This window comes from Oncorhynchus mykiss, chromosome 25, assembly GCF_057628025.1.
Source record: "Oncorhynchus mykiss isolate SJ-2025 chromosome 25, ASM5762802v1, whole genome shotgun sequence".
In the NCBI taxonomy this organism is placed as follows: domain Eukaryota; kingdom Metazoa; phylum Chordata; class Actinopteri; order Salmoniformes; family Salmonidae; genus Oncorhynchus; species Oncorhynchus mykiss.
In genome coordinates, this window is record NC_143046.1 from 27,124,867 (window position 1) to 27,149,318 (window position 24,452).

The window sequence follows — 24,452 nt, forward strand, 5'->3', positions numbered from 1 at the left end:
GTGCGCTGCCCTATGGGACTCCCAATCACGGCCGGTTGTGATTCAGCCTGGAATCAAACCAGGGTCTGTAGTGACGCCACTAGCACTGAGATGCAGTGCCTTAGAACGCTGCGCCACTCGGAAGATGCAGTCTCTCATCACTGACTGTAAATAGCTCTCCATATTAGGAAAGTATTTATTTCATTCCCAAAAAAGCTAAATATCCCCTCACTCCAACAGAGCCAAATATCAACCCATTCCCTTACACTCAAAACTGTGCAGAGTATATGTGAAAAATCCAATCACAAACAGTAGGCTACATATCCCACATCACAAACCACACCACATAATGTTAACATCCGTGTATTTCTCAGCTTAATTTAGGGGGGATTAAATAGACAAGCTGCATTACACATTCCTGTGTACCCATGGGGAGAATGATTTTCTCTAGGGTATTTTAAAAAGAAAACCCTCTTAGCTGTAATTGGATGAAAATATACCATATTCCACAAAATATCAAACCAAAAGTAGATTATTTTATTTACAGTAACGGGCCTACCTCTGGGAAACCATCAGAGCCATCAAGTTCTTCGGCAAAGTCTGTTGGAGTTTTTCTCAGAGTCTGGTCCGCGGGCAGTGTGTTGTCACTGTAAGATGTGACGAACTTGAAGTCACTTGTGTGCGAACCAGTCGTCATGTATGCATCATAATTGTAAGTGCTGCGGAGAGTTCCCACTCCATCCCCCTCTGCGTAGTTGGGAGGGAGATACGCGCTGGGGATGGTGACCGCTCCGTCAAACAACAGTCTGGGTTTTCTCCTGCGGCAAAACCTCACGGACATGAGGACAATAATGAAGGTGAGGAAAAAGGTGGAGATGGACACCAGCGCGATGATCAGATAAGAGGTGAGTTTGGAATTGCTCTCATCATAAGAGACATCTTTCAGTTCTGGTACTTCAGCCAAGTTATCCGAAATCACCAGATACATTGTACAGGTGGCAGAGAGAGAGGGCTGTCCGTTATCTTTCACTGACACAATGAGGTTCTGTTTCATGCTGTGAGATTCAGAAATGTCCCGCTGTGTCCTGATCTCTCCGCTGTGGAGTCCAATAGTGAAAAGTCCCGGATCAGTGGATTTGACTATATGATAGGACAGCCAGGCGTTCTGGCCGGAGTCTGCATCCACAGCTATCACCTTGGAAACCAGAGAGCCCCCGTGCGCAGCTTTGGGGACCAGCTCCGTCATGAAGGATTTCCCCTCTGAGGCGGGGTATAGTATCTGAGGAGAGTTGTCATTCAGATCTGTTATGAACACACTGACCGTGACGTTGCTGCTGAGCGGAGGAGAACCGTTGTCTCTGGCCACCACGTGGACTTTAAAAATCCTGAACTGCTCATAATCAAACGACCTCACAGCGTGGATCACCCCCGTTTCTCCATTAACGGATAAAAACGAGGACACAGGAACACCGTTCACCTCACCAGGTAAGAGAGAATAAATCACTGTACCGTTCTGTCTCCAGTCTGGGTCCCGTGCAGTAACTGAACGTAAGGAAGAACCGGGTTTGTTATTTTCAGTCACGTGGGCTTTATAGGACTGTTCCTCAAACACAGGTGGGTTGTCGTTGACGTCAGCTACAGATAACGGAACAGTTTTAGAGGAGGATAGCGGTGGAGAGCCCTCGTCGGTGGCAGTGATTGTAATATTGTAATCAGACACTAGTTCACGGTCCAGTTCGCCCGTGGTCACCAGAGAATAGTAGTTTTTGATGGATGGCACCAGCTTAAAGGGAACGTTTTGCTGAATGGAGCAGCGGACCTGTCGGTTATTCTCAGAGTCTCTATCCTGCACGTTAATGATGCCCACCTCTTAGTCAGAGATTGTAGATAAATCACAGGAGCGTTGTCATTAACATCAGTGATGTCTATTATGACTTTAGTGTCTGAGGAAAGTCCAAAACCATCTTTTCCTTCTATGAACATTTCATATTTGGATTCATCTTCGTAATCTAACGCTCCTACTACTGTCATTTCTCCTGTTACGTGATTCAATGTAAACACTTTCCTTGTCTTATCAGACATTCGACTAAATTCATACGTCACTTCTCCATTCATTCCTTCATCTGCATCAGTACTGCTGACAGTAAGAACTAGTGTACCTAAAGGAGAGTTTTCAGGCAGACTGGCTTTATAGACGGCCTGGTTAAACACTGGGGCATTATCGTTAGCATCCAGTACAGTGACGTGTATGACTACAGTACCTGATCTCTGTGGAGTGCCCCCATCTACAGCTGTAAGCAATAATTTCAACTCTTGTTGTTGTTCACGATCTAACTCTTTATCTAAAACCAACTCTCCATATTTACTACCGGCAGCAGTCGTTTGAACACTTAAAGCAAAATGATCATTTATCTGCAGAGTGTAGCTTTGAACAGCATTCTGTCCTATATCCGCGTCATGAGCTGCGTTCACACGAAAGCGAGCGCCTTTGAATGCGGATTCCGCTATTTCCAGTTTGATTGTATCCTTTGGAAATAATGGTGTATTGTCGTTGATATCTTGGATTTGAAGTGATATACGATGCAACTCCAGAGGACTCTCTAAGACCAACCCAAACCTAAGAATACAGGACATCTTTTCTCCACATAGCTCCTCTCTGTCAACCCTTTCGGCAACAATAAAATCCCCGGTACTCAGATTAATGTCACAATAACGTTTTCGGTTCCCTTCGGTATCAACTCGGGCATTACGAGCGGACAGTCTGCTCGCCTCCAGCCCGAGATCATTTGCTATATTTCCAATAACAGATCCGCGTTTCATCTCCTCCGGAAAAGAATAGCTCACGTCTCCATAGGCGGAGTGCAGCGGAAGAAGAAAGACAGCAACGCCGCAGACTAGACCTATCACCGAGATTCCTTTGTGACCCATCCTGAGATTAAAAGCGCAGATACACCATATAGCCAAGATAGTACACTGTAAACAAATAGTATTCCACGAAAAGATTCAGTGTAATCAAAATGATATCCTCAAAATGTGCACGCTATCTGACCGTGTCCAGTCTTTTCCGCAGTTTAATGGCACCCGAACACCCGAGCCTTGTAACAACAGCAGTGGGTGGAGAACTGGATCTATCCAAACACAGCTGGTGAACAGCGACACTGTGAGTACTCAACAGAAATGACACATGTTCACACATAATTCTAAATCCACATTTTAGGAGAATTCGTCATATGAAGTTATCGAAGTAGGATGATTGATTGACTACTATTTGAAATCATTTTCACCCTATTGGAAAACACAGGAAACGACAGTAGCTCACATAAACCCCACGCACCATAAATTATGACATGAAAACAATCCTCATACTACATGAGTTAATACATTACAAAGGGAACCAATTTGCGTGAAAATATCGGCCTACATTGCAAATGTCCGATTTTAGTGTTGATCTATGAGTCAGCACACTCATCAATGCAATACACAAAAACAGAAAGTATGGTAATCAATGCAAGTGATGACAGTCTAAAAGTGATGAATACCTCTGCCTACTGCCTTCAAATTGGAATTTAGAAATTTCAGCACCATGGATAGTGACCTCGCGACGATTCCCGATGCACTTCAAATACTCTCACACCGCTTCTCTGATAACCAAATAGCTCTCCGTAGACAGTATTTCTCTTGTAAATTAAAAACCAATGCCAAATAGGCTTTCATTCCTACAGTGATAAATTCATGATATCGAACCATTGTCTGTAATCTCAAAACTGTGCAGCCAGCGTGAATGTGAACATTCACATCAATCAATCACAAACAGTAAATAGCCCATCACAAATAAAACCCTATCATTATACAATCTCTGGAATTCTCACAAAACTGTCAGGGGATTCAAATAATCATCCAAAACCTTACATCCGAACTGGAGACCTACTCCCGTGGACCCGTGGGAACAGGACATTTCTCCAGGGAAAATATAACATTAGTTTTAGCTGTATAAAAATATATCTAGTCCCTATTCCATAATGTATCCAAATCTAGGTTATTTTTATTAACAGTAAAGCCATACCTCTGGGGACCCTTCAGAATCGTCAAGATCTTCAGCAAAGTCATTTGGAGTTTTTCTCAGAGTCTGGACTGCAGGCAGCGTGTTGTCACTGTAAGATGTGAGGAACTTGAAGTCACTTGTTCGCGAACCCGTCGTCAGGTATGCGTCATAATTGTTAGTGCTGCGGAGAGTTCCTGCCACATCCACCTCTGCATAGTTGGGAGGGAGATAGGCGCTGGGGATGGCGACCGCTCCGTCAAACAACAGTCTGGGCTTTCTCCTGCGGCAAAACCTCACGGCCAGGATGACAATAATGAAGGTGAGGAAAAAGGTGGAGACGGACACCAGCGCGATGATCAGATAAGAGGTGAGTTTGGAATTGTTCTCATCATACGAGATATCTTTCAGTTCTGACACTTCAGCCAAGTTATCAGAAATCAATAAATACATGGTACAGATGGCAGAGAGAGAGGGCTGTCCGTTATCTTTCACTGACACAATGAGGTTCTGTTTCATGCTGTCAGATTCAGAAATGTCCCGCTGTGTCCTGATCTCTCCGCTGTGGAGACCAATAGTGAAAAGTCCCAAATCAGTGGATTTGACGATATGATAAGAAAGCAAGGCGTTCTGGGCTGAGTCCGCGTCCACGGCTATCACCTTGGAAACCAGAGAGCCCCCATGCGCAGCTTTGGGGACAAGCTCGGTCATGAAGGAGTTCCCCTCCGGGGCGGGGTATAGTATCTGAGGAGAGTTGTCATTCACATCTGTTATGAACACACTGACCGTAACGTTGCTGCTGAGCGGAGGAGAACCGTTGTCTCTAGCCACCACGTGGACTTTAATGCTCCTGAACTGCTCATAATCAAACGACCTCACAGCGTGGATCACCCCCGTGTCTCCGTTAACGGATAAAAACGAGGACACAGGAACACCGTTCACCTCACCGGGTAAGAGAGAATAAATCACTGTTCCGTTCTGTCTCCAGTCTGGGTCCCGTGCAGTAACAGAACACACGAAGGAACTGGGTTTGTTATTTTCAGTCACGTGGGCTTTATAGGACTGTTCCTCAAACACAGGTGGGTTGTCGTTGACGTCAGCTACAGATAACTGAACAGTTTTAGAGGAGGATAGAGGTGGAGAGCCCTCGTCGGTGGCAGTGATTGTAATGTTGTAATCAGACACTAGTTCACGGTCCAGTTCACCCGTGGTCACCAGAGAATAGTAGTTTTTGATGGATGGCACCAGCTTAAAGGGAACGTTTTGCTGAATGGAGCAGCGAACCTGTCGGTTATTCTCAGAGTCTCTATCCTGCACGTTAATGATGCCCACCTCTGTACCAGGTGACGCGTCCTCGGGTATGGGGTTAGTCAGAGATTGTAGATATATCACAGGAGCGTTGTCATTAATATCAGTTATTTCTATTATAACTTTGGCATATGATGCTAAACCTAAACCATCTTTCGCTTTGATACGCAATTCAAATGACGAAACCGCTTCAAAATCAATTGTGCCTATTACACCAATTTCTCCTGTTTTATGGTCGATAGAAAATATTTTCTTTACTTCTTCTGAAACACGGCCAAAGTCATACGTGACCTCCCCATTCACTCCCTCGTCTGCATCGGTAGCCTTCACTGTAATTACTGCAGTATTTAAATGAAAGTGTTCAGGCAGGCTGGTTTTATAGACGGCCTGGCTAAACACTGGGGCGTTATCGTTAGCATCCAGTACAGTGACGTGTATGAGTACAGTACCTGATTTCTGCGGAGAGCCTCCGTCTACAGCTGTAAGCAACAGCTTCAATTCATATCTTTGTTCACGATCAAGCTCTTTATCTAGAACAAGATGGACAGTATTACTATCTACAGCCAATACAAAATTCTCATTTCGTTCTAGTGTGTATTTTTGGACAGAGTTCTGTCCTATGTCCGCATCATGAGCTTCCTCTAATAGGAAACGAGTGCCTTTAGCTGCCGATTCTCCTATTTCCATATGTATCATATCCTCGTTAAAAAGTGGTCCGTTATCGTTAATATCTTGGATGTGGAGGTTGATACGATGAAGCTCCAAAGGATTCTCTAATACAAGTTCCTGTTTTAAAACGCATGAAGACTTTTCGCCACAAAGCCCCTCTCTGTCAATCCTCTCGGCAACAATCAAATCTCCGGTACTCAAATTAACGTCACAGTACCGATTGTCGTTCCCTTCGGTGTCAGTACGGGCCTTACGAATAGAAAGTCTCCTCGCCTGCAGCCCGAGATCCTTGGCTATATTTCCAATAACTGAACCGCGTTTCATCTCCTCCGGAAAAGAATAGCTCAAGTCTCCATAGGCGGAGTGCAGCGGTAGAAGAAAGAAAGAAATGCCGCAGACCAGGCCTGTCACCGAGATTCCTTTGTGACCCATCCTGGGATTAAAACGTCGAACAACTTGGTTAGATTTTGAAATGGAAACAAACAGTATTCCACAATAAAATATTTCGCTTGATGAAACTAGTCAGAACACATCTTTTCTCCAGCTCAGTGGCACCGGAGCACCCGAGCGTTGTGACAACACCAGTTGGTGGGGAACTGGGTTTATCCAAGCATAGCTGGTGAACAGCGACACTTTGAGTATATCTTTAGAAATTAGACAAAGCAACGATTTTTCTAAATATTTCATAAAAAGTTAAGTATGCTTATAAGTAAGCTGCTTTATAACTATGGGGAATAACTTTTACCTCCAGTGTCTTGAAATCAGCATAACCAACTAGACAGATAGGAACGAGCATTATATTAAATCACAACAGATAAATAATTGTATGTAAACCGTCTACATACTCCGGTGAAAGAGATATAACAAAATAGTTTAGGCCTACATATCTGATTCGAATCCCGAGCTACTTGGTGAAAATGTGTCAATTAGCCCCGAGCAAGCCCTAGTAGCTCTGGATATGAGCGTGACAAGACAGTCAAACTGTAGGCGGGCTTCCATCGACCCAGATTTATTCGACAAAAGCAATGTCACAAAACAATTAATTGCGACACATGTAATGGAAACTGCAGCCATAGGATACGTTTTCTAAAGATAAAACCTGGTCTCAGAGCATTTTAAATGATTATTTACGTAAATCCAAGACACTCCATTTAGCATAGATATGTTACGTTTCAAATTGTATGTATTAAGGGTAGGGTTAGGTGAAGGGAAGGGTTAGCTAACATGCTAAGTAGTTGCAAAGTAGCTTAAAAGCAGTAAGTATTTGAAAAGTTGCTAATTAGTTATAATGCAAAAGAAGTCCATGATGAGATTGAAACTCGCAACCTTTGGGCTGCTGGAAGTTTGCGTTATACGCGCACACATGGGTTGCTGGACGTTTGAGTTATACGCCCACCAATCGACCACGACCAACCACTCTACTTTCGTTTTTGGCTTAAGTAACCATCTGTCTTATGTAACAATACTAAACATATTATACATACTAAATGAAAAGTCTAGGATTTACGTACAGAATAATAGGAAATTATCTGAGACCAGGTTGAAAAATCGACAACACTTTTATCCATTTAACGGGTGGATTTGTCATTTTTTCAAACTTTCTTGACTTTGACAAATGATGATGGAAAGAAACAACAAAATGATTGATAAATACTTTTGAAGGTTCGTTGGGCACGTGATGTATAAGCTCCACTCCACATTTAATTCTAAATGCCTACTGCTTGCAAAATAAAAATGTAGACTATAAAAAAGTACGTTTCTTTGCAGGACAAGATTTGTCCTGACTTTGAAGAATGTCCGAATTGCTTCGCCATTGGGTTTCTGGTTGGCTGGTCATTTTCACCATTCAATTATTTCAGATCTACAGGATTGCAATTTTCACCATAGCATGGACTTTGGCTATACTGTCACATGACAATTATTATAATATGGCAAATGTTTATCAATGATTGCATTCTATCTACGCTGGCTTTCGCAGGCTACCTGAGAAATGAAACCGTTAGGTGGAAGCGCATACAGACTCTCGATCATTTGTTAATGAGCAATTTCTCTAAATGTGTAATGGAGACACTTCAACCACTAGCTCTTTATTCCACGCTGTAGGTTCTTTAGAAAAAGTGTTTTTGTTTTAGGTGTGACGTCATTACGTCCAGCTGTTTTTATCGACACAAGATAGTTAAATAGAAACGCACCCTAGCAAGCAGTTGCCGCGTATATTTTCTATGCAAACTTTTTTAATGTCGACAAAAAAAATCACTGGGCAAGTTACTGGAAAGAGGTAATGATGAAAGAGCGTTAGCCGACAAAAATGTTTTCTGATTTTCAGCACCATGGAGAGCTACACTGCAATAAGCTCTCCACAGACTGTATTAACTCGTTTTCTTTTAACCTCAAAACTGTGAAGCATGTAGGCTATGTGAAAACTCCACCTCATACAACAATCACAAACACACCCCATCAAAAAAGGACATTAGCATCTGAAGACTGAGGCTATCAGTTAAATAGCGAGGGGATGGAAATAATAATCTAACAAAATTACATATTTCCTGAAACCTGAAACATGTGTAAACTGACTAAATAGCCCAGCTAGAGAATTGAGTAAGTCCTTGGGACTAGTGCATTCTACAGGGGGGAAAGTGACTGTAAAAAAATATTTAGATGAAATCTAAAAGAAGTATAGCCTCTATGCCATCATGAAGATCTTAAAGCAAATCTAGATTATATATATTTGCAGGCCTACCTCTGGGGACACATCAGAGTCATCAAGAGCCTCAGCAAAGTCGATGGAAGTTTTTCTCAGAGTCTGGTCCGCGGGCAGTGTGTTGTCATTGTAAGATGTGACGAACTTGAAGTCACTTGTGTGCGAGCCTGTCGTCAGGTATGCGTCATAATTGTAAGTGCTGCGGAGAGTTCCTGCGCCATCCACCTCTGCGTAGTTGGGAGGGAGATACGCGCTGGGGATGGCGACCGCTCCGTCAAACAACAGTCTGGGCTTTCTCCTGCGGCAAAACCTCAACGCCAGGATGACAATAATGAAGGTGAAGAAAAAGGTGGAAACGGACACCAGCGCGATGATCAGATAAGAGGTGAGTTTGGAATTGTTCTCATCATAAGAGACATCTTTCAGTTCTGGTACTTCAGCCAAGTTATCAGAAATCAATAAATACATGGTACAGATGGCAGAGAGAGAGGGCTGTCCGTTATCTTTCACTGACACAATGAGGTTCTGTTTCATGCTGTCAGATTCAGAAATGTCCCGCTGTGTCCTGATCTCTCCGCTGTGGAGACCAATAGTGAAAAGTCGCGGATCAGTGGATTTGACTATATGATAAGAAAGCCAGGCGTTCTGGCCGGAGTCCGCGTCCACCGCAATCACCTTGGAAACCAGGGAGCCTCCGTGCGCAGCTTTGGGTACAAGCTCGGTCATGAAGGATTTCCCCTCCGGGGCGGGGTACAGTATCTGAGGAGAGTTGTCATTCACATCTGTTATGAACACACTGACCGTGACATTGCTGCTGAGCGGAGGAGAACCGTTGTCTCTGGCCACCACGTGGACTTTAAAACTCCTGAACAGTTCATAATCAAACGACCTCACAGCGTGGATCACCCCCGTGTCTCCGTTAACGGATAAAAACGAGGACACAGGGACACCGTTTACTTCACCGGGTAAAAGAGAATAAATCACTGTTCCGTTCTGTCTCCAGTCTGGGTCCCGTGCAGTAACGGAACACACGGAGGAACCAGAATTGTTATTTTCAGTCACGTGGGCTTTATAGGACTGTTCCTCAAACACAGGTGGGTTGTCGTTGACGTCAGCTACAGATAACTGAACAGTTTTAGAGGAGGACAGAGGTGGAGAGCCCTCGTCGGTGGCAGTGATTGTAATGTTGTAATCCGACACTAGTTCTCTGTCCAGTTCACCCGTGGTCACCAGAGAATAGTAGTTTTTGATGGATGGCACCAGCTTAAAGGGAACGTTTTGCTGAATGGAGCAGCGGACCTGTCGGTTATTCTCAGAGTCTCTATCCTGCACGTTAATGATGCCCACCTCTGTACCAGGTGACGCGTCCTCAGGTATGGGGTTAGTCAGAGATTGTAGATAAATCACAGGAGCGTTGTCATTAATATCTGTGATGTCTATTATGACTTTAGAATATGATGCTAACCCTAAACCATCCTTAGCTTGAATACGCAATTCAAATGAAGACACCTCTTCATAGTCAATAGATCCAATAACTCTGATTTCACCCATTTTCGAATTGATGAAAAACATGTTCTTATTCTCCTCTGAAATATGGCCGAAGTCATAGGTAACTTCCCCATTCACTCCGTCATCTGCATCTGTAGCACTCACTGTAACCACTACAGTATCTAACGGAGAGTTTTCAGGCAGACTGGTTTTATAGACGGCCTGGTTAAACACTGGGGCGTTATCGTTAGCATCCAGTACAGTGACGTGTATGACTACGGTACCGGATCTTTGCGGTGTGCCTCCGTCAGATGCAGATAGCAATACTGTTAAATCCCGTTCCTGCTCACGATCAAGCTCTTTGTCCAGGACTAGTTCAATGACATTTGTATTAACACTCAAAATGAAATGACCATTACTTTGTAACGTATAGCTTTGGACTGCATTCTGTGCTACATCTGCATCGTGGGCCTCTTCTAATAAGAAACGGGCTCCTTTAAAAGCTGATTCGCTTATCTCTAGTTTTATCAATTCATCTTTAAATTGCGGGGAGTTGTCATTTATATCTTGAACATGAAGACTAATACGGTGCAGCTCCAAAGGATTCTCCAACACAAGTTCCTGTTTTAAAACGCACGAAGCCTTCTTGCCACAAAGCCCCTCTCTGTCAATCCTCTCCGCAACAATCAGATCTCCGGTACTCAGATTAATGTCACAATAACGTTTTCGGTTTCCTTCAGTATCAACACGGGCCCTACGAGTGGACAGCCTGCTCGCCTCCAGCCCGAGATCCTTGGCTATATTTCCAATAACAGATCCTCGTTTCATCTCCTCCGGAAAAGAATAGCTCACGTCTCCATAGGCGGAGTGCAGCGGTAGAAGAAAGAAAGAAAAGCAGAAGACCAGGCCTGACATTGAGAATCCTTTGTTCAGCATCCTTAGACTTCCAACGACATCCATATATATATAGTTAAACAGATCGTTGTAAGGAGAAAGTATTCCACAAAAAGATCAACATTCACTAGATTATCAAAACAAAATACAAGTGTGTGCGCAGTCTGACCGTTTACCCCTATTATTTTACGTAGTGAAACGAAACCAGAGCTTTGTTAATGACAACAGCAATGGGTGGAGAGCTGTGTCTATTCTACCTCCGCTGGTGAACAGCGACACTATGAGGACCCTTCAGAAATTCCCCATATTTACCCATACACATTGGCGTTGGTCTAAATAGGCCTACATTTCAATAAAAGCAGTAAGTTAACTGTATTTGCGTCATCAAACATTGAAAACATGATGTGTGTCCCCAGCATATGGGAAGAAAGAAAAAAGGGAAGAAAAAAAGGCAAAGAAGAAGAAATAATAACCACTGTTCTCACAAAAACTATTTGTACTCATTGGGTTTTTTTTAAATTATTTTGGGGGTATTTTTTTGTAATTTAGCATTGCAGATAGTGTGGGTTCTATCATTGTAAATCTCCACATCATTTCCAATCCGCCATATATATTTTCCCCTTCTTTGTTATTTTACGCTAATCCTACCACCCCAATCCCAAATTGAGAAGAATAATGAGTTAGGGAAATGTCAGGTAGGTGAAATAACGACATTACAAAAAGATAGCCATAGGCCTAACTTCTGTCAAAATTGAGGTAAAACGCACATTAAATGAGTTGCAGTGTAATTTTTTAAGGCAACTAGCATTCATCAGTAAAATGCGAAAAGTAAGTAGAGCTGGCGAGGAAAGAAAAATAATAGGCTAGCTCTGCTGTTAAACTAGAATAAAACACGCTAAAGGAAAATAATAGGCTAGCTCTGCTGTTAAACTAGAATAAAACACGCTAAAGGAAAATAATAGGCTAGCTCTGCTGTTAAACTAGAATAAAACACGCAAAAGGAAGGAAAATAATAGGCTAGCTCTGCTGTTAAACTAGAATAAAACACACTAAAGGAAGGAAAGTAATAGCCTAGCCCTGCTGTCAAACTAGAATAAAACACGCTAAAGGAAAGTAATAGGCTAGCCCTGCTGTCAAACTAGAATAAAACACGCTAAAGGAAGGAAAGTAATAGGCTAGCCCTGCTGTCAAACTAGAATAAAACACACTAAAGGAAAGTAATAGGCTAGCTCTGCTGTTAAACTAGAATAAAACACGCTAAAGGTAGGAAAGTAATAGGCTAGCCCTGCTGTCAAACTAGAATAAAACACGCTAAAGGAAGGAAAGTAATAGGCTAGCTCTGCTGTCAAACTAGAATAAAACACGCTAAAGGAAGGAAAGTAATAGGCTAGCTCTGCTGTCAAACTAGAATAAAACACGCGAAAGGAAAGTAATAGGCTAGCCCTGCTGTTAAACTAGAATAAAACACGCTAAAGGAAGGGGACAGATGAAATTCTAAATATACTAGTCCTGTGGAAATAGTGCTTTCACCATGTATCACAAAAACACTTTAGATATTGTCAAATCTGTTAAATGTGAAACACCTGCTAGACAGCCTCTAGAGTTATAAGGCTACTAACACAGTTTAAGCCTACTTCTGGGGACCTCTGAGAATTGTGCCCCATCTTGGGATTAAAAGGGTCGAACATCATAAAGCTCTGGATACTGCCGTGTAAACAAATACTATTCAACAAAAGATGCAATTTGATGTAAATCATTGACACAAAATGTGCATGCAGTTAGATGATTGTCTACAGCTAAATGGCACCCAAAAGCAGTGGGTGGAGAACTGGATCTATTCAAACACAGCTGGTGAACAGCGAGACAGAGAGTACACATGCACACGGACATAATTAAATAGGCATAATCAACAGAAATGGGATTTTCTGCATGTTCAGCACCATGGACAGCAACACGTTGAAGCCTCAAGTTGCTCTTCAGTCACCCAAACCACTTATATATACAAAGACAGTATCAATCTTTTTTAATAACCTCTTCCCATGGAGCAAAAAAATAGAAATCTAGTAAACAGAGCAAAACTCTTTTATCATCCCATTTCCTGAAACCTCAAAACGGTGCTGCGTGTACGTGATAAAGATGAGCAAAAAATATTGTATAAAATAAATCATTCAAATACTGACTTATAATATTGCACACAAATAAAAGGGAAATTGTATAATTTCATACTAATACAATTGCTCAGAGAAAAACATTTTGTTTAACAAGTAATACAAAAATCTCAAAACATTAGTTGTAATAAATAATTGTCAGCCCTGTTTTCAATACTTTTTGCAGCCTCCCCTTGCAGTGACAACGGTATCTTAGCCTTTTCTATAAAATAAAAAATATGAGATTTGAGAACACATTGGGAGGAATCTTAGACCATTCCTCTCTACAGAATATTTCAAGATCCTCGATATCCTTAGATCTGCTCTTATAGTACTTTCCTCTTCAATTCAAACCACAGGTTTTCAATGGGGTTCAAGTCCGAAGACTGAGATGACCATTGCAAAATGTTGACTTTATGGTCAATGAACCATTTCTTTGTGGATTTTGATGTGTGCTTAGGGTCGTTGTCTTGCTGGAAGATCCACCTGCGGTCGAGTTTCAGCTTCCTAGCAGAGGCAACCAGGTTTTTGGCTAAAATGTCCTGGTGTTTGCTAGATACCTTATAGTAGGTATGAGGTTTTTTTCTGCATTGCATCCTTCTTTCGAGCCAAACTGGTGTGCGTGGCCAAAGAGCTCTATTTTGTGTCTCTTCTGACCATAGCATCTGGTGCCAATCCAAGTGCCAATGCCGTTTAGCAAACTCCACGCTTTTACATTTGTTTATTGCCCTCAATAAGGGCTTTCTATGGAAACCCTTCCAAATAGCCCATTGGCATAGAAGTGGCATCTAATTGTAGATTTGGAGACTTGGTGACCCCAAGATGTGACTTTTCTTTTCCCCCGAACCATCTTCCTCACTGTGCGTGGGGACAAGACACACTGGCATCCTCTTCCAGGCAAGTTTACAACCAATTCAGTTGGTTTTACATTTTTCAATTATTGCCCTAATATGGATAAGTGGTATATTTGGTTTTTCCAGTAGTGGTTTTTTTAGACCTAATTACTGATATATGAAAGTCAACAACGATTTGTCTCTCTCTTCATTTGTGAGTTTGTTGCCTTTCCCCCTGGTGATGGACGACAAAGGACTTGACATGTGTGTTAACTCATTTTTATACCCAAGGGAAACAGGAAGCCATGGAAAGCCACAATACAGTTTTTGAAGATGAGATCAACTTTTTTTTTTAAAGTAGAATGTTAATGCAGATTTAAATTTAGTTTGATTTATTCACAAGAATCATGGCGCTGGCAAAAATATTGACACCAATCTTTTTGAGATTTTATTTTTTACTTGTTACACACAATCTCTTTCTCTGAGCGTTTATGGGAGTATAAATGAATATAATTTTGCACACAATAGCTCTGTATTTGTATTATTTATTTCATGCAGTCTTCGTTGCTCATCTTTATCAAGGCTGTCAATAATTTTGGAGGTGACTGTAATCACTGTAGGAGCAAACTCACTCCTGAGTGGCGCAGCGGTCTAAGGCACTGCATCTCAGTAATAAAGGTGTCACTACAGACCCTGGTTTGTTTCCAGGCTGCATCACACCTGGCCGTGATTGGGAGTCACATAGGGCGGCGCACAATTGGCCCAGTGTCGTCCAGGTTAGGGGTTGGCCGGGGTTGGCCGTCATAGTGAATAAGAATTTGTTCTTAACTGACTTGCCTAGTTAAATAAATAAACTAACACCATCACAACTCCGATTATATATCAACACCTCAATATTTCTCACTTCAACTGAGTTCTCACTTCAAATGACATCAAACCTGGAGCCTATCAACCTGCCTATACACTGTCAAACTTTTCCCTGTAAATGTACAGAATGATATTATCAGCAGAGTTGCCAGGCAAATACTGTCATTGTAAATGTTTTACAGTAAATATTTTAATACCGGGATTAATTAATTCATTGAGGGGAGGCGGGTTTTGTATTTTACAGTATTTTTGTGTAATTCCTTGGGATTGGTGCAGCAGGTTGGCTGCTAGGTAATGTGTTTCCATATTACAGCATATCAAACAAATATATATGAATAATTGGTGTTTAAAATCACTTGCACTTAACAAAGACTTCCAAATGTTCAGTGACTACAGGGAAAAACAGACCAAGAACAAAACAAATACTCAACCGTTAAAGGTTAGATGCTTGCTGCCACTCCAATCTGTCCCCTACACATATTGAATATGTGCCTCAAAATATGTTAATGGGCAAGACACAACCATACCCACTAGAGGTCAAAATGTTTTTGGCAAGCAAAAATATGATAGGGTAATATGTTCATATATTCTGTGGGGTGGAAATATAGTACAATGTTAACTTATTTACAGTAATGTACTGTTAAACCAACGTTTTATTGGAATTGAGGGATCATCTACCATTTACCAGTTACGCCTAATATCACCCAGAGGGCATCATATTTATGGCTATATACTGGAAACAGGTAATACAGTAAATTGCTGTTAGTTTTATTGTATAATACTGTAAAAACAACAATGTATGTAACCAAAGAAAAGCATAATTACAACACTAATTCAAAACCTACAGTATATTACGTGCTGGTTTGTGGGGGATAGGTGTTGGGAGAGAGAGAGACAAAGAGAGAAAGAGAAGGAGATGGAGTTAACATTGGGATTGGGTACAATCTTAGATCTATGATCAGGGGCAAATCTATTCAGGGTAAGGAATTAATAGTCTGAACCTCATGTGTCTTACCCACCGCATGAGGTTGGTGCCTGAAACTGAAAATTCTAATCTACAGTAGGCATAAACTAATACTGTAAAGAGAACATGGAGTATAAGACAATCATTTCCACAGGAGACTTCCAATTACAATGAATAAAAGCATTTTTCAGCATTTTACCCATAATGGAGTGAAATCTATAGAATGTAAGTTATTCTGTAAAACACATTTAACAACCATCTGTCTCTTTCTGTTGCAAATACAGACTGACAATGTAGACAAACATTGGAAAATGAATGTATTGCTGTGAAAAGTGTGATTTTCTATAGGACAAAGGATTTTGCTCTAATTGGCGCTTTAATTGTTTTGCTAAGCATGACACCTGAACATGTATGGAAAAGTATAGCCTCGATTTAATAAAACATAAAACCAATAGTATATTTTTGTTTACAATAAAGTCCTACCTCTGGTGACCCTTCGGAGTCGTCAAGATCTTCAGTAAAGTCATTTGGAGTTTTTCTCAGAGTCTGGTCTGCAGGCAGCGTGTTGTCACTGTAAGATGTGAGGAACTTGAAGTCACTTGTTCGCGAACCCGTCGTCAGGTATGCATCATAATTGTAAGTGCTGCGGAGAGTTCCTGCGCCATCCACCTCTGTGTAGTTGGGAGGGAGATACGCGCTGGGGATGGCGACCGCTCCATCAAACAACAGTCTGGGCTTTCTCCTGCGGCAAAACCTCACGGACAGGATGACAATGATGAATGTGAGGAAAAAGGTGGAGACGGACACCAGCGCGATGATCAGATAAGAGGTGAGTTTGGAATTGCTCTCATCATAAGATACATCTTTCAGTTCTGGCACTTCAGCCAAGTTATCAGAAATCACTAAATACATGCTACAGGTGGCAGAGAGAGAGGGCTGTCCGTTATCTTTCACTGACACAATGAGGTTCTGTTTCATGCTGTCAGATTCCGAAATGTCCCGCTGTGTCCTGATCTCTCCATTGTGGAGACCAATAATGAAAAGTCCCGGATCAGTGGATTTGACAATATGATAGGACAGCCAGGCGTTCTGGCCAGAGTCCGCGTCCACCGCAATCACCTTGGAAACCAGAGAGCCCCCGTGCGCAGCTTTGGGGACCAGCTCCGTCATGAAGGAGCTCCCCTCCGGGGCGGGGTATAGTATCTGAGGAGAGTTGTCATTCACATCCGTTATGAACACACTGACCGTGACGTTGCTGCTGAGGGGAGGAGAACCGTTGTCTCTGGCCACCACGTGGACTTTAAAACTCCTGAACTGCTCGTAATCAAACGACCTCACAGTGTGGATCACCCCCGTTTCTCCATTAATGGATAAAAACAAGGACACTGGGACACCGTTCACTTCACCTGGTAAGAGAGAATAAATCACTGTTCCGTTCTGTCTCCAGTCTGGGTCTCGTGCTGTAACAGTACACACAGAGTTACCGGGTTTGTTATTTTCAGTCATTTGGGCTTTATAGGACTGTTCCTCAAACACAGGTGGGTTGTCGTTGACGTCAGCTACAGATAACTGAACACTTTTAGAGGAGGATAGAGGTGGAGAGCCCTCGTCGGTGGCAGTGATTGTAATGTTGTAATCAGACACTAGTTCACGGTCCAGTTCGCCCGTGGTCACCAGAGAATAGTAGTTTTTGATGGATGGCACCAGCTTAAAGGGAAGGTTTTGCTGAATGGAGCAGCGGACTTGTCGGTTATTCTCAGAGTCTCTATCCTGCACGTTAATGATGCCCACCTCTGTACCAGGTGACGCGTTCTCAGGTATGGGGTTAGTCAGAGATTGTAGATAAATCACAGGGGCGTTGTCATTAATATCAGTGATTTCTATTATCAACGTAGAGTAGGATGCTAATCCTAAACCGTCCTTTGCGCTGATCTGCATTTCATATGAAGACTCCTTTTCATAATCTATTGGACCAACAACTGTAATTTTTCCAGTCTCATGATCAAGAGAAAATACATTGCTATTTTCATCTGAAACGTCATCAAATTCATAAGTAACTTCACCATTCAATCCCTCATCTGCATCCGTAGCACTCACTGTAACCACTACAGTATCTAAAGGAGAGTTTTCAGGCAAACTGGCTTTATAGACGGCCTGGCTAAACACTGGGGCGTTATCGTTAGCATCCAGTACAGTGACGTGTATGACTACAGTACCTGATCTCTGCGGAGAGCCTCCGTCCATCGCTGTAAGTAATAACTTGATTTCATGGTGCCCCTCGCGGTCTAGCTCTTTGTCTAACACTAACTCGCTGTATTTGCGTCCACCACTTTTGGTTTTGACATTCAAAATAAAATGTTCATTTCTTTGTAGTGTATAGCTCTGAACCGTATTCTGTCCTATATCAGCGTCATGGGCCTCATCTAGAGAAAAACGAACACCTTTGACTGCTGATTCACTAATTTCCATTTTGATAATATCCTTTTTAAACTGTGGGGAATTATCATTTATATCTTGGACATGAAGACTAATACGGTGAAGCTCCAACGGATCTTCAAGCACAAGTTCCTGTTTTAATACGCACGAAGCCTTCTTGCCACAAAGCCCATCTCTGTCAATCCTTTCAGCTATAGTCAAATCTCCCGTATTCAGATTAATGTCACAATACCGTTCGTGGTTCCCTTCGGTATCAATACGGGCCTTACGAGCGGACAGTCTGCTCGCCACAAGCCCGAGATCCTTGGCTATATTTCCAATAACAGATCCGCGTTTCATCTCCTCCGGAAAAGAATAGCTCACGTCTCCATAGGCGGAGTGCAGCGGTAGAAGAAAGAAAACAACGCTGCAGACCAGACCTGTCACCGAGATTCCTTTGTGACCCATCCTGGGTTCAAAAACGTCAAAACACAATATGGCCCTTGATAATACAATGTGAACAAATAGTATTCCACAAAAATATTCAGCTTGAGGAAAATAATATCCTCAAAATGTTCAAGCAATCTAACCGCGTCCAATATTTTCTGCAGAATGACACCCGAGCACCCGAGTCTTGTTACAACACCAGTGGGTGGAGAACTGGATCTATCCAAACACACATGGTGAACAGCGACACAGTCAGTACTCAACAGAAATTACATTATTTACTCACAGATTTCTTAATGTTTTTCTGTCAGATGGTTATAAATACGCTTAAGCAAGTTTATTTGGTCAATTAACTATTGGAAAACGAAAGAGAAACATAGAAAACGATAGGATATTAAACCATACAAACATAAATTATTAAAATCACCCCCACTCTTTTTTCATCAGTTAAGATCAGGTATACTATGAATATAAAATACAACACATGTGCAAGAGAGACAACAAAGCAATATATCCGTTGCTGGTCCTCAGCCAGAGCAAACTCATAACTGCTATAGAAAAAAACAGAGTAGGGGAAGGAATAAGAATATGAAGGTCAAACAGCGATCAATATTAAAGCCTACTGGTTCAAATAGGATTTTAGACATTTCAGCACCATGGACAGTGACAGTGCGAGGACTCTCGTTGCTCTTCAGACGCTCTCACGACGCTTCTCTGGAATAATTTACTTATAGAAATCAGGGCATTAAAATCACACAGTGATAGCCCTTGTTCCAATGTTAAGAACAAACTGTTTGTGTTTTTAACTAGGAGAAACGTCAACACGTGACGATATTTGTAATTATGTATATATTATAGGCAGCCAACTTAGTGTTATTAGTTGCATCATTTATTTGTATTTGTTGGAGGCCCATTAGTATAACAACTTTTTTATGCTCAGAATTGACCTTTTATTATTATTATTTGTATTTACTTGTTAGCATTATTAAACCGGAGTTGCCATATTATAAATATTGTTTTTTTGGGGGTTGTTTTTTTATTTGGACATTCTTTAAACCGAGAAGGTGCATCTCAAGAGATTTCATCCTTTAAAATGTCTAATCAATTATTATCTCTCAAAATACAGTAGTTCTATTTTCGAGCCTCTTTCCAAACAGGTTTTCACTCCTCCAGTGCCAAACACACAATAGCAATTAATTGTCAGTACAACCCTAATCAGAAAACCGAGAAGCGACTGAAGTCTATTATCTGAAAAATCCACCGATTCTATCAATTACAAAAAGAGCATATACGATGTTACAACTCTAGCAAACCACATATAATCGCACCTCGGGATTTTGCAATTAAATTGCGACGGGACTGAAATAATAATCTAAAACATTTCAAATTGAATGAAACTGAAGTATAAATAATTTCCTTAATAGACAAGCTGGGTTAACGACGAAAAGTGGTTTCTCCAACAACAACACAAATATTACACAAAGCAGATTAGCTGCAATGTTTAAATAATATATCCCCAATCTATCATATAAGCCTAAAAAAAACAATTCCGTTATTATTTCCATTAAAAGCCTACCTCTGGGGACCCTTCCGAGTCGTCAAGATCTTCAGAAAAGTCGGTTGGAGTTTTTCTCAGAGTCTGGTCCGCGGGCAGTGTGTTTTCGTTGTACGATGTGAGGAACTTGAAGTCACTTGTTCGCGAACCCGTCGTCAGGTATGCGTCATAATTGTAAGTACTGCGGACAGTTCCTGTGCCATCCACCTCTGCGTAGTTGGGAGGGAGATACGCACTGGGGATGGCGACCGCTCCGTCAAACAACAGTCTAGGCTTTCTCCTGCGGCAAAACCTTACGGCCAGGATGACAATGATGAAGGTGAGGAAAAAGGTGGAGACAGACACCAGCGCGATGATCAGATAAGAGGTGAGTTTGGAATTGCTCTCATCATAAGAGACATCTTTCAGTTCTGGCACTTCAGCCAAGTTATCAGAAATCACTAAATACATGGTACAGGTGGCAGAGAGAGAGGGCTGTCCGTTATCTTTCACTGACACAATGAGGTTCTGTTTCATGCTGTCAGATTCAGAAATGTCCCGCTGTGTCCTGATCTCTCCACTGTGGAGACCAATAGTGAAAAGTCCCGGATCTGTGGATTTGAGTATGTGATAGGACAGCCAGGCGTTCTGGCCGGAGTCTGCGTCCACAGCTATCACCTTTGAAACCAGAGAGCCCCCGTGCGCAGCTTTGGGGACCAACTCCGTCATGAAGGAGATCCCCTCCGGGGCGGGATACAGAACCTGAGGAGAGTTGTCATTCACATCCGTTATGAACACACTGACCGTGACGTTGCTGCTGAGCGGAGGAGAACCGTTGTCTCTGGCCACCACGTGGACTTTAAAACTCCTGAACTGTTCATAATCAAACGACCTCACAGCGTGGATCACCCCCGTGTCTCCATTAACGGATAATAACGAGGACACTGGGACACCGTTCACCTCAACAGGTAAGAGAGAATAAATCACTGTTCCGTTCTGTCTCCAGTCTGGGTCTCGTGCTGTAACGGAACACAGGGAAGACCCGGGTCTATTAGTTTCAGTCACGTGGGCTTTATAGGACTGTTCCTCAAACACAGGTGGGTTGTCGTTGACGTCAGCTACAGATAACTGAACACTTTTAGAGGAGGACAGAGGTGGAGAGCCCTCGTCGGTGGCAGTGATTGTAATGTTGTAATCAGACACTAGTTCCCGGTCCAGTTCGCCCGTGGTCACCAGAGAATAGTAGTTTTTGATGGATGGCACCAGCTTAAAGGGAAGGTTTTGCTGAATGGAGCAGCGGACCTGTCGGTTATTCTCAGAGTCTCTGTCCTGCACGTTAATGATGCCCACCTCTGTACCAGGTGACGCGTTCTCAGGTATGGGGCTAGTTAGAGATTTGAGATATATCACAGGAGCGTTGTCATTAACATCAGTCATTTCTATTATCACTTTGGCATATGATGCTAAACCTAAACCGTCCTTCGCTTTCACGCGCAGCTCAAAGGACGGAACCTCTTCAAAATCAACAGAACCGATAACTTTAATTATTCCTCCCTTACGGTCTATAGAAAATATTTTTTTATCATCATCTGAAATGTGATCGAAATCATATGTCACCTCTCCATTAACTCCCTCATCTGCATCCGTAGCACTCACTGTAACAGCTACAGTATCTAAAGCAGAGTTTTCAGGCAGACTGGCTTTATAGACCGCCTGGTTAAACACTGGGGCGTTATCATTAGCATCCAGTACAGTGACGTGTATGACTACAGTACCTGATCTCTTCGGAGAGCCTCCGTCCATCGCTGTAAGCAATAATTTAATATCCTGCTTTACTTCACGGTCAAGCTTTTCATCTAGAACAAGCTCAACATTGTTACTCTCAACGGACAACACAAATTTGTCATTCTTTTCTAGAGTGTATATTTGAACTGAGTTCTTCCCTATGTCCGCGTCATGAGCCTCTCCTAATAAAAAACGAGATCCTTTCTCCGCGGATTCTCTTATCTCTATATCTATCATGTCATCATTAAATTGTGGCGAATTGTCATTAATATCTTGAACATGAAGAGTAATGCGGTGCAGCTCCAAAGGATTCTCCAATATCAGTTCCTGGTTTAAAACGCACGAAGCCTTCTTGCCACAAAGCCCATCTCTGTCAATCCTTTCGGCAGCATTTAAATCTCCGTTACTCAGATTAATGTCACAATACCGTTTGCGGTTCCCTTCGCTATCAATACGGGCCTTACGAGCGGATAGTCTGCTCGCCTCCAGCCCGAGGTCCTTGGCTATATTTCCAATAACAGATCCGCGTTTCATCTCCTCTGGAAAATAATAGCTCACGTCTCCATAGGCGGAGTGCAGCGGTAGAAGAAAGAAAACAACGCTGCAGACCAGACCTGTCACCGAGATTCCTTTGTGACCCATCCTGGGATTAAAAACGTCAAATAACCACCTTACAGTTAGACAGATCGATGTAATGAAAAATTATTCGACAAAACCATGAAAATTCCCTATGTTATCAACAAAGAATATGTGCATCTACCTCAACTGTTATCTGCAGTGAAACGGCATCAGAGCTTTGTCAATGAAAACAGCAATGGGTGAAGAGCTACATATACTGTACCTCCGCTAGTGAACAGCGACACTGTGAGTACCCGTCCAAAATTACACATAGTGTACACATACACGCTGACATTGCGCTAAATACATATTTAAAAGTAGTAGGTAAACATTGGAAACATGATGTATGCCCTTAGCATAAGGAAAGGCATAACCAAATAGGCACAGGAAACAACATAAAACCACAATCACTAATTTCCCTAAAACCATTCGCACTCTCGAGTAAAGTATATGCCAGGTTGAAATTAACTACTATTTTCCAAATGGTAGCTAGGCCTATAAAGTCTGAAGAGGTGCAGGGTCCTTCTGTCTCTCATCTGTCACTCATTGGTGAAATGCACAAAGCCAGTGAGTAGAACTGTCAAGGAAGATATAGCTGAAGTCAGAAGTTTACATACAGTACACCTTAGCCAAATATATTTAAACTCAGTTTTTCACAATTCCTGACATTTAATCCTAGTAAAAAGTCCCAGTCTTAGGTCAGTTAGGATCACCACATTATTTTAAGAATGTGACATGGTAGAATAATAGTAGAGAGAAGGACTTATTTCAGCTTTTATTTCTTTCATCACATTCCCAGTGGGTCAGAAGTTGACATACCGTCAATTAGCATTTGGTAGAATTGTCTTTAAAATGATTCACTTGGGTCAAATGTTTCAGGTAACCTTCCACAAGCTTCCCACAATAAGTTGGGTGAATTTTGGCACATTCCTCCTGACAGAGCTGGTGTAACTGAGTCAGGTTTGAAGACCTCCTAGCTCGTACACACTTTTTCAGTTCTGCACACAAATCTTCTTTAGGATTGAGGTCAGGGCTTTGTTATGGCCACTCCAATACCTTGACTTTGTTGTCCTCAAACCATTTTGCCACAACTTTGGAAGTATGCTTGGGGTCATTGTCCATTTGCAAGACCCATTTGCGACCAAGCTTTAACTTCCTGACTGATGTCTTGAGATGTGGCGTCAATATATCCACATCATTTTCTTTCCTCATGATGCAATCTATTTTGTGAAGAGCACCAGTTCTTCCTGCAACAAAGCACCCCCACAACACGATGCTGCCACCCCCGTGCTTCACGGTTGGGATGGTGTTCTTCGGCTTGCAAGCCTCCCCCTTCTTCCTCCAAACATAAAGATGGTCATTATGGCCAAACAGTTCTATTTTTGTTTCATCAGACCAGAGGAAATTTCTCTAAAAAGTACGATCTTTGTCCCCATGTGCAGTTGCAAACTGTAGTCTGGCTTTTTTATGGCGGTTTTGGAGCAGTGGCTTCTTCCTTGCTGAGCGGCCTTTCAGGTTATGTCGATATAGGACTTGTTTAACTGTGGATATAGATACTTTTGTAACTTTTGATACTTCCTCCAGCATCATCACAAGGTCTTTTGCTGTTGTTCTGGGATTGATTTGCACTTTTCGCACCAACGTACGTTCATCTCTAGAAGACAGAGCGCGTCACCTTCCTGAGCGGTATGACAGCTGCGTGGTCCCATGGTGTTTATACTTGTGTACTATTGTTTGTACAGATGAACGTGGTACCTTCAGGCA

General features: G+C 42.1%; 3 protein-coding genes across 6 annotated transcripts in view; all 3 read right to left on the reverse strand.

Annotated features, from left to right (window-relative positions):
* Positions 1 to 22,868, reverse strand: part of LOC110504427 (protocadherin gamma-A11-like) — a 244,201-nt gene extending 221,333 nt beyond the window's left edge. For 2 of the 4 annotated variants that reach the window (XM_090219532.1, XM_090219530.1), the window contains exon 1: positions 20,328 to 22,868. In XM_090219532.1, coding sequence (XP_090075658.1) covers positions 20,328 to 22,712 — 2,385 coding nt within the window. In that variant the 5' untranslated portion in view covers positions 22,713 to 22,868. Of the gene's footprint in view, positions 1 to 8,735; positions 11,328 to 20,327 lie in introns of those variants that run through there. The other 2 variants (XM_090219516.1, XM_090219514.1) reach the window with 1 other exon arrangement.
* LOC118946034 (protocadherin gamma-A11-like) lies at positions 743 to 6,566 on the reverse strand. The gene has a single exon (XM_036970087.2). It carries the CDS (start codon positions 6,425 to 6,427, stop codon positions 4,025 to 4,027), a length of 2,403 nt encoding a protein of 800 aa, XP_036825982.2. The 5' UTR covers positions 6,428 to 6,566; the 3' UTR covers positions 743 to 4,024.
* On the reverse strand, positions 15,997 to 18,912 carry LOC110504870 (protocadherin gamma-A11-like). Its single transcript, XM_090221514.1, has 2 exons — positions 16,373 to 18,912; positions 15,997 to 16,002 (listed from the first exon to the last, which is right to left on the reverse strand). Exons 1-2 carry the CDS (start codon positions 18,770 to 18,772, stop codon positions 15,997 to 15,999), a joined length of 2,406 nt encoding a protein of 801 aa, XP_090077640.1. The 5' UTR covers positions 18,773 to 18,912.
* Positions 22,869 to 24,452: the final 1,584 nt, after the last annotated feature.

Bases quoted from the DNA above. Each gene is read 5' to 3' on its own strand.
- LOC118946034 (XM_036970087.2), bottom strand. From the start codon at position 6,427: ATGGGTCACAAAGGAATCTCGGTGACAGGCCTGGTCTGCGGCATTTCT.
- LOC110504870 (XM_090221514.1), bottom strand. From the start codon at position 18,772: ATGGGTCACAAAGGAATCTCGGTGACAGGTCTGGTCTGCAGCGTTGTT.